The sequence below is a fragment of the Tursiops truncatus genome, chromosome 11, assembly GCF_011762595.2.
Source record: "Tursiops truncatus isolate mTurTru1 chromosome 11, mTurTru1.mat.Y, whole genome shotgun sequence".
Lineage (NCBI taxonomy): Eukaryota > Metazoa > Chordata > Mammalia > Artiodactyla > Delphinidae > Tursiops > Tursiops truncatus.
In genome coordinates this window covers 97839554-97848867 of record NC_047044.1, presented here as the reverse complement: position 1 = coordinate 97848867, position 9314 = coordinate 97839554, and the positions used below count along the sequence as shown (strand labels likewise).

At 37.5% G+C, this 9314-nt stretch overlaps 1 protein-coding gene across 5 annotated transcripts in view; it reads right to left on the bottom strand.

Moving 5' to 3' along the window:
* Positions 1–2907: 2907 nt before the first annotated feature.
* The window catches only part of FERRY3 (FERRY endosomal RAB5 effector complex subunit 3), a 38279-nt gene continuing 31872 nt past the window's right edge, over positions 2908–9314 (bottom strand). For 4 of the 5 annotated variants that reach the window (XM_019925951.3, XM_019925953.2, XM_033867167.2 and 1 more), the window contains 3 exons: positions 5823–5880; positions 5052–5119; positions 2908–4449 (listed from right to left, as the gene is read on the bottom strand). In XM_019925951.3, coding sequence (XP_019781510.2) covers positions 4357–4449; positions 5052–5119; positions 5823–5880 — 219 coding nt within the window. In that variant the 3' untranslated portion in view covers positions 2908–4356. Of the gene's footprint in view, positions 4450–5051; positions 5120–5822; positions 5881–8912; positions 9042–9314 lie in introns of those variants that run through there. The other variant, XM_073789137.1, reaches the window with a different exon arrangement.

Genomic DNA, 9314 nt, shown 5'->3' with positions numbered 1-9314 from the left:
ATCACGCATCTTATCTGACCACAATGCTATGAGATTAGAAATGAATTACAGGGAAAAGAACATAAAAAACACAAACACATGGTGGCTAAACAATATGTTACTAAATAACCAAGCGATCACTGAAGAAATCAAAGAGGAAATCAAAAAATACCTAGAGACAAATGACAATGAAAACACGACGATCCAAAACCTATGGGATGCAGCAAAAGCAGTTCTAAGAGGGAAGTTTATAGCTATACAAGCCTACTTCAAGAAACAAGAAAAATCTCAAATAAACAATCTAACCTTACACCTAAAGGAACTAGAGAAAGAAGAACAAACAAAACCCAAAGTTAGGAGAAGGAAAGAAATCATAAAGATCAGAGCAGAAATAAATGAAAGAGAAACAAAGAAAACAATAGCAAAGATCAATAAAACTAAAACCTGGTTCTTTGAGAAGATAAACAAAATTGATAAACCATTAGCCAGACTCATCAAGAAAAAGAGGGAGAGAACTCACGTCAACAAAATTAGAAATGAAAAAGGAGAAGTTACAACAGAAACTGCAGAAATACAAAGCATCCTAAGAGACTAATACAAGCAACTCTATGCCAATCAAATGGAAAACCTGGAAGAAATGGACAAGTTCTTAGAAAGGTATAACCTTCCAAGACTGAACCAGGAAGAAATAGAAAATATGAACAGACCAATCACAAGTAACGAAATTGAAACTGTAATTAAAAATCTTCCAACAAACAAAAGTCCAGGACCAGATGGCTTCACAGGTGAATTCTATCAAACATTTAGAGAAGAGCTAACACCCATCCTTCTCAAACTCTTCAAAAAAATTGCAAAGGAACACTCCCAAACTCATTCTATGAGGCCACCATTACCCTGATACCAAAACCAGACAAAGATACTACAAAAAGGAAAATGACAGACCAATATCACTGATGAATATAGACGCAAAAATCCTCAACAAAATACTAGCAAACAGAATGCAACAACACATTAAAAGGATCATACACCATGATCAAGTGGGGTTTATCCCAGGGATGCAAGGATTCTTCAATATACACAAATCAATGTGATACACCATATTAACAAATTGAGGAATAAAAACCATACGATCATCACAATAGATGCAGAAAAAGCTTTTGACAAAATTCAACACCCATTTATGATAAAAACTCTCCAGAAAGTGGGCATAGAGGGAACCTTCCTCACATAATAAAGGCCATACATGATAAACCCACAGCAAACATCATTCTCAACGGTGAAAAACTGAAAGCATTTCCTTTAAGATCAGGAACAAGACAAGTATGCCCACTCTCACCACTATTATTCAACATAGTTTTGGAAGTCCTAGCCACGGCAATCAGAGGAAAAAAAGAAATAAAAGGAATGCAAATTGGAAAAGAAGTAAAACTGTCACTGTTTGTAGATGACATACTATACATAGAGAATCCTAAAAATGCCACCAGAAAACTACTCGAGCTAATCAATGAATTTGGTAAAGTTGCAGGATACAAAATTATTGCACAGAAATCTCTTGCATTCCTATACACTAATGATGAAAAATCTGAAAGAGAAATTATGGAAACACTCCCATTTACCATGGCAACAAAAAGAATAAAATACCTAGGAGTAAACCTACCTAGGGAAACAAAAGACCTGTATGCAGAAAACTATAAGACACTGATGAAAGAAATTAAAGATGATACCAACAGATGGAGAGATCTACCATGTTCTTGGATTGGAAGAATCAACATTGTGAAAATGACTATACTACCCAAAGCGATCTACAGATTCAATGCAATCCCTATCAAATTACCAATGGCACTTTTTACGGAACTAGAACAAATTATCTTAAAATTTGTATGGAGACACAAAAGACCCTGAATAGCCAAAGCAGTCTTGAGGGAAAAAAATGGAGCTGGAGGAATCAGACTCCGTGACTTCAGACTATACTACAAAGCTACAGTAATCAAGACAATATGGTACTGGCACAAAAACAGAAACATAGATCAATGGAACAAGGCAGAAAGCCCAGAGATAAACCCACGCACCTATGGTCAACTAATCTATGACAAAGGAGGCAAAGATATACAATGGAGAAAAGACAGTCTCTTCAATAAGTGGTGCTGGGAAAACTGGACAGCTACATGTAAAAGAATGAAATTAGAACACTCCGTAACACCATACACAAAAATAAACTCAAAATGGATTAGAGACCTAAATGTAAGACCATACAGTATAAAACTCTTAGAGGAAAACATAGGAAGAACACTCTTTGACATAAATCACAGCAATATCTTTTTTGATCCACTTCCTAGAGTAATGGAAATAAAAACAAAAATAAACAAATGGGACCTAATGAAACTTCAAAGCTTTTGCACAGCAAAGGAAACCATAAACAAGACAAAAAGATAACCCTCAGAATGGGAGAAAATATTCGCAAACAAATCAATGGACAAAGGATTAATCTCCGAAATATATAAACAGCGCATGCAGCTCAATATTAAGGAAACAAACAACCCAATCCAAAAATGGGCAGAAGACCTAAATAGACAGTTCTCCGAAGAAGACTTACAGATGGACAAGAATCACATGAACAGCTGCTCAACATCACTCATTATTAGAGAAATGTAAATCAAAACTATAATGAGGTATCATCTCACACTAGTTAGAATGGGCATCATCAGAAATTCTACAAACAACAAATGCTGGAGAGGGTGTGGAGAAAAGGGAACCCTTTTGCACTGTTGGTGGGAATGTAAATTGATACAGCCACTATGGAGAACAGAATGGAGGTTCCTTAAAAAACTAAAAATAGAATTACCATATGATCCAGCAATCCCATTACTGGCATTACTGGGTGTATACCCAGAGAAAACCATAATTCAAAAAGACACATGCACCCCAGTGTTCATTGCAGCATTATTTACAATAGCCAGGTCATGGAAGCAACCTAAATGCCCATTGACAGATATATGAATAAAGAAGTTGTGGTAAATATATACAATGGAATATTATGCAGCCATAAAAAAGAATGAAACTGAGTCATTTGTTGAGACGTGGATGGATCTAGAGACTGTCATACAGAGTGAAGTCAGAAAGAGAAAAACAAATATCGTATATTAACACATGTAAGTGGAACCTAGAAAAATGGTACAGATGAACCTGTTTGCAAGGCAGAAGTTGAGACACAGATGTAGAGAACAAACGTATGGACACCAAGTGGGGAAAACCACGGTGGGGTGGGGATGGTGGTGTGCTGAATTGGGCGATTGGGATTGACATGTATACACTGATGTGTATAAAACTGATGACTAATAAGAATCTGCAGTGTAAAAAACCAAACAAACAAAAAAAACAACTAATACTAAACTTTCTTTGGGTTATTTGTATGGAAATATGTTAATATAAATGTTTCAGACATTACATGAAATTTCTAAAAATCTTATATGTTCTGGTATAATGTTATAAGTCATAATTCTAGTTATTACTTTAAAATGTATATCTCAAATAACTAAATTTCCTTGTCAATTGCATTATAATGAACTTTCATCAAATCTTTAACCGTGGTCATTTTTAAGTCTTCTGTCATTTACAGACAGTTCTGGGTGTACTCCGACGCTTTCCCAAAAATGTTCCTATAAAAGGGTTTCATCTTCAGGGAATTCATGGAAAAGACTCTGACAAGTACAGGTTTCTGGTAACTGACTATACTGTTGAACTGAATGAATAAGCATTTTCAGAACTCTAATGGAAAACTGATGAATTCATAAAAGTGCTAACAAAAGATAAAGATGAAAAAAAATCAATTACATGGGACTAGTGAACTGATGGGGATGATTATAATTTTTGTGACCTTCTGTTTGAAGAAAGAAAAAAAAATCCCACAAGGACTCAGAGGCAAAAAATATACAAATCAATTTTCTCTGCAAAGTAAAGGAGCTGTTACAGTGGAGGATTACTGGACTGAATGTCCATATTATGACATAGTATGAGTGTGTTTCGTGTTTGATAATTGCAGTCATTGTTGCTTTTGTTGTGGTCATTCATTTCAAATGCTTGGTGTCAGTTTATCTCTTGTAAAAATAAAATACAGTGTGTGTGTGTGTGTGTGTGTGTGTGTGTGTGTGTGTGTGTGTGAGAGAGAAAAAAAAGAATAAATGTATAAGTAAGGGGCTGAGCACTAGTCTGTACGGCATGTGGATTTTGGAACGTTTAACAGATGTTTATCATGATTTGATTCGTGGCTTGGGTGGCAAGTCCTCTTTCTGGGCATCTTTTGCTTGACAGAGTCCCAGCACATCTCAAGTTCCTGGATAGTTTACGCATCCTCTTCTGCCAGATATCAATCTAGGGGGTTTAGTGCTTGGATGTCAGGGTGAGTGTTGATGATACTCGGAAGATCTGGGGAAGCATGTTACTAAGTTGGTAAAACATTTCTTCAGAAATGCTCTGTTGAGAGGTAAGAAAAAAAAAAGTTTGCACTTGTTAAATCATCACTGATTTAAAAAAAATGTTTAAGTATTTTAAAACATGGAAGTAATGGCAGTAGTTCTAGACATGGAGTGTAATATGTGAACACTATCTTTCAGAGCTGATTTAACTGCACAGCTGTGGGCAGGGCTGTTTCTCTGGATCCAGCCTCTGAGAACCTACACTATTTCTGTCAAATAATAAGTCTGATTACCAGAAAACCCCCTAGATAACAGTAGTGCATTCAGTGATAAGTTTTGCTAAATTTTACATAGAACACGGAATCATCCTCTGCTCATGTCCTTTATGAATCGATATAACATAAATGTGGGGCAGGGAAGGAAAGATGAGTTAAGTTCAGCTTTGGGGTTTAATCGAAGATCCCCTGAGTGGCAGATACTAACATCTTTGACAGTAAACTAAGTGCCTTGATGGCATGCAAACACTTCTCCCCTTAAAACACAGAAAGCTGCTAGCATTTTCTTATGCTCTTTTGAGTTTACGGCAGTGTGCCTAGCTATGTCTGCGAGGAATATCACAACAGAGACTGAACTGGGGTGAGAGCTATCCAGATAACACACCTGTGGTACCAGAAATTGCACTGTCCTAGAAATTCCTCCGTCCCACGAAGCCATTTCCATCATGAAACCTAAAATAGAACAACAGACTTTGCTGAATTATGAGTTCTGGTCTTCAAACCTACCAGTCCTTTATTGAAAGTAAACTGAATTTTCATCGTGGAGCTGCACGTCTTGACTTTTTAGGTAGCTACTTGCCTGTAGGAAAGGTTAAGCCTGAAGGCCAGATAAACTTCTGCAATCCTTATTTCTCCAGGCCAGAGAGGTTGCACATAGTTCCGTCAAAATACTTGTAATGTCATTTCTTAAGTCCTATTTTGCCTCCACACAATGAAGCCAAAACAGGTTATCAAAGATTAATGAAACACGTGGTTCTATTTTCTTTTCAAGAAAATAAAAGGTAACAGAGAGTAAGCTCCATCTCAATGTCCAAATATTCTCACATTTCAAGAGGTCTGGAGGGAGCTCCCTGGTGGCCTAGTGGTTAGGATTACAGGCTTTCACTCCTGTGACCCGGGTTCAATCCCTGGTCAGGGAACTGAGATCCTGCAGGCCGTGTGACACGGCCCAAAAAAGAGGGCTGGAGATTTTATTTTTTGATTGGAAAAAGGTAGATAAAAAAGCCGCTATGAAATATGTGCTTGTCCAACCATTTAACTGAGGCACCAGATGACAGGGGCAACTGCTACAACTCTTCCTCCTGGTTTGCTCTACTTTCAATATTTTCAAGGAAGAAATATAGGTCGTTGTTGTTAAATATAAGGTTGTGTTTACCTTTGACACACTTAAACACAAGTTCTGCTCTCCTTAAGCACCACGGTATAGTCATTTCCTAAAAACAGAAACAAAACAAATCATGTTTTTAACTGAACTTTGTAAAAAAGAAAAAAATATATATACGGTCAGATCTTAATTTATCTATAATGTTGACCACCCACTTACAGGCAACCATTAGCTAATTTCAGCTAGATTTCCTCTGGTTTTAAGGCATGTAACCTGTTCCAGCTGTTAGACTATACTTGTGGAATGCAAACTAACTGAATTAGCCTAGTCAGTATAATTTTAAAAATGAACATTCTCTTAAAACTTTCTACATAATTAACTCTAAAGACAAATATATGTGACATAGGAACTCCATCTACCTCTCTCAATATGTTAGCATGAATAATTCCATTAAATTGTACAATATTTGAATAAGCAATGCATCAAAATGTTTTCCTTGGGGCTTCCCTGGTGGCGCAGTGGTTAAGAATCCGCCTGCCAATGCAGGGGACACGGATTCTATCCCTGGTCTGGGAAGATCCAACATGCCACAGAGCAACTAAGCCCATGCGCCGCAACTACCGAGACTGTGCTCTTGAGCTCATGAGCCACAACTACTGAGCCCGCGAGTCACAACTACTGAAGCCCGTGCGCCTAGAGCCCGTGCTCCGCAACGAGAAGCCACCTCAGTGAGAAGCCCTCGCACCGCAACGAAGAGCAGCCTCCGCTCGCTGCAACTAGAGAAAGCCCGCACACAGCAATGAAGACCCAATGCAGCCAAAAATAAATAAATAAATTTAAATTAAAAAAAAATGTTTTCTGTGTATAACATGTTATCACAAAGTACCAGAAACAAACAAGCGCCCTATTCCAGCCACCTAACCGACCAATGAGCTCTTTTTTGGACGCTCCTTCCTAACCCTTGACCAAGTGAGCACATGCGTGCCGCGAACCAACCCACCCACACATTTATACTTTTCTGTGGTCGTGATCAGCGATTGTGCCATTTTAAAGTCTATTTCTTTTCACTATTATCGAATTCCTTTCCCATGCTGCAAGTCTTTGTAACTGTAACAATAGAATATGTTTATTAATTCATTACGGTGATCCTTCAGGATCTTTTTTACACTCTTGGAAATCACTGAGGACTGCACTGAGCTTCTGTCTATGTGGATTATGTCTCCTGATACTTATTGCATTAGAAATTAAAACTGAGAAAATTTTAATTCCATTTAAAAACGATAAACCCACCATACGTTAATGTAACGTATTTTTTAAAAATGTAAAGTTACTATATTTTCCAAAACAAAAAAAATCTGAGTGAGAAGAAGGGCAATGCCTTACATATCTACAAATCTCATTAATGCCTGGCCTCACGGAAGACATCTGGACTCTCACATCTGCCTCTGCATCAATCTGCTGTGTGATCATACAGCCTCGGGAAGAACTCAGTGACGCTCATGCAAGAATGAGAATGCAAAAGGCAGAGTGTCTTAGTATTATCATGAAGATATTTTTAGCCTTGCTGACCCCCAGAAGGGGCTAGCATCCTGGGGTATCGTCAGAACACAATTTAAAAACTGCTGTTTTGAGTTAATGCATCATAATTTATTTAAAATGGCCTCTTATAACTCAATTTCCCCTTTTTGTTAATAACACTGCAGTGGACATATTTATGTATATGACGCATGTGTGTATCTACATCTATAGATGTCTTGTTTTTTGAATAATTTCCTGGGATACTTACTCTTATAGATTAGTGAAATAAAATTCAAGTTTTTCCCTAAAAGGTAATATCAATTTACATTAGCCATCAGCAATGTATGCATCATCCAATTTCATCATATTGTCCACCAGCATTTGGACACTTAAATATTATTTAAAAGATTATTTAACATACTTACTAATTTAATAGATCCAAAACGGTATCACCCTGATGGCTTTTAAAAAATAGGATTTATTTTTTGAAACAGTTTTAGGTTGACAGAAAAATTATGAAAATGGTACCAAGAATTGCCATACACTCCAACACTCAGGTTCCCCTGTTAACATCTTATATTAGTAGAGCACTAGAAGTGAGGCTGTCCACGTACCTATCAAGAGTAAAGGGAACATACGACACAAATGAACTTATCTACAAAACAAAAACAGACTAACAGACATAGAGAACAGACTTGTGGTTGCCAAGGGGGAGGGGGGAGGGGGAAGGAAGGATTGGGAGTTTGGGATTAGCAGATGCAAACTATTACATATAGGATGGATAAACAACAAGGTCCTACTGTTTAGCACAGGGAACCATATTCAATATCCTGTGATAAGCCATAATGGGAAAGAATATGAAAAAAATGTAAATATATGTATAACAGTCACTTTGCTATATAACAGAAATTAAACACAACACTGTAAATCAACTATACTTCAATAAAATTTTTTAAAAAGGAATAAAGAAACCAGACTACATCAAACAATGGCAGAAAAATCCTTTAGCAATTCTAATCTACTTTGGGTTTTCAGCGATGTGTATATCTAAAGCAATAGCAGACGACAACAACTGAATTTTTTCTACATTGTAAAATCACTATTGTGAAGTTATAGGAATTCGGGGGATGACACTTCGGTGAAATAACCAACACACACACAGACACAGAAACAGAAAGTCCTATTTTTAACAATTGTCAGGAGAAAATTATTAAGGAGAACCTAAAAGTTCATTTTGGAAATGTTTCCCCACCAAATAAGGGCTTTAGCCCGTATCATTTAAGGAGCCAGATGAATCAGAGGCTGTTAGAAAGCAGCAGCTAGAATCTGATCTTCCAAGTACCCCATGTACTTTTAGTGAACTTAATCATAACTGTCAAATTGCCATGATGTCACTAAAGGATTTCTATTTGCAGTCAGTTAAAAATAAAACCCCAAATACATTTTTATTCTTTCTACTGGGTGCACTATTCTCTTTGTAAATGCAGTACTATAAACAAATTACTTAAAAACCAGAAAAAAACCTGAACTACTATTGACACCTTATTATTAACTCAAAGCCACAGTGCACGCAGATTTCCCCGGCTTTTACCTAATGGCGTTTTCTGTTCGAGGACCACGTCCAGGACACTTCACTCTACTGAGTCATTACGTCGCCCGAGGCTCCTCTTGCCCTGAGTTTCTCAGACTTCCCTTGTTTTTGATGAGCCTGAGTTTTGAGGAGGGCTGGTCAGGTATTTTGTAGGACGCCCCCTATTAGAATTTGATGTTTGCATCATGATTAGACAGGAGCTATGGATTTGGGCAGGAAGACTACAGAGGTGAAGTATCATTTTCATCACACCATATCAAGGGTAGATAATCAATGCGATTTATGACTAGCGATGTAAGCCTGGAACACCTGGCTGGGGTGGTGTTTTTAAGGTCGCCAGCCCTGACCCTCCCCTCTGACCTCTGTGGGAAGAAGTCACTAACTGTGGGCAGCCCACACTTAAGAGTGGGGATTTTGTGCCCCCCTCCTTGAGG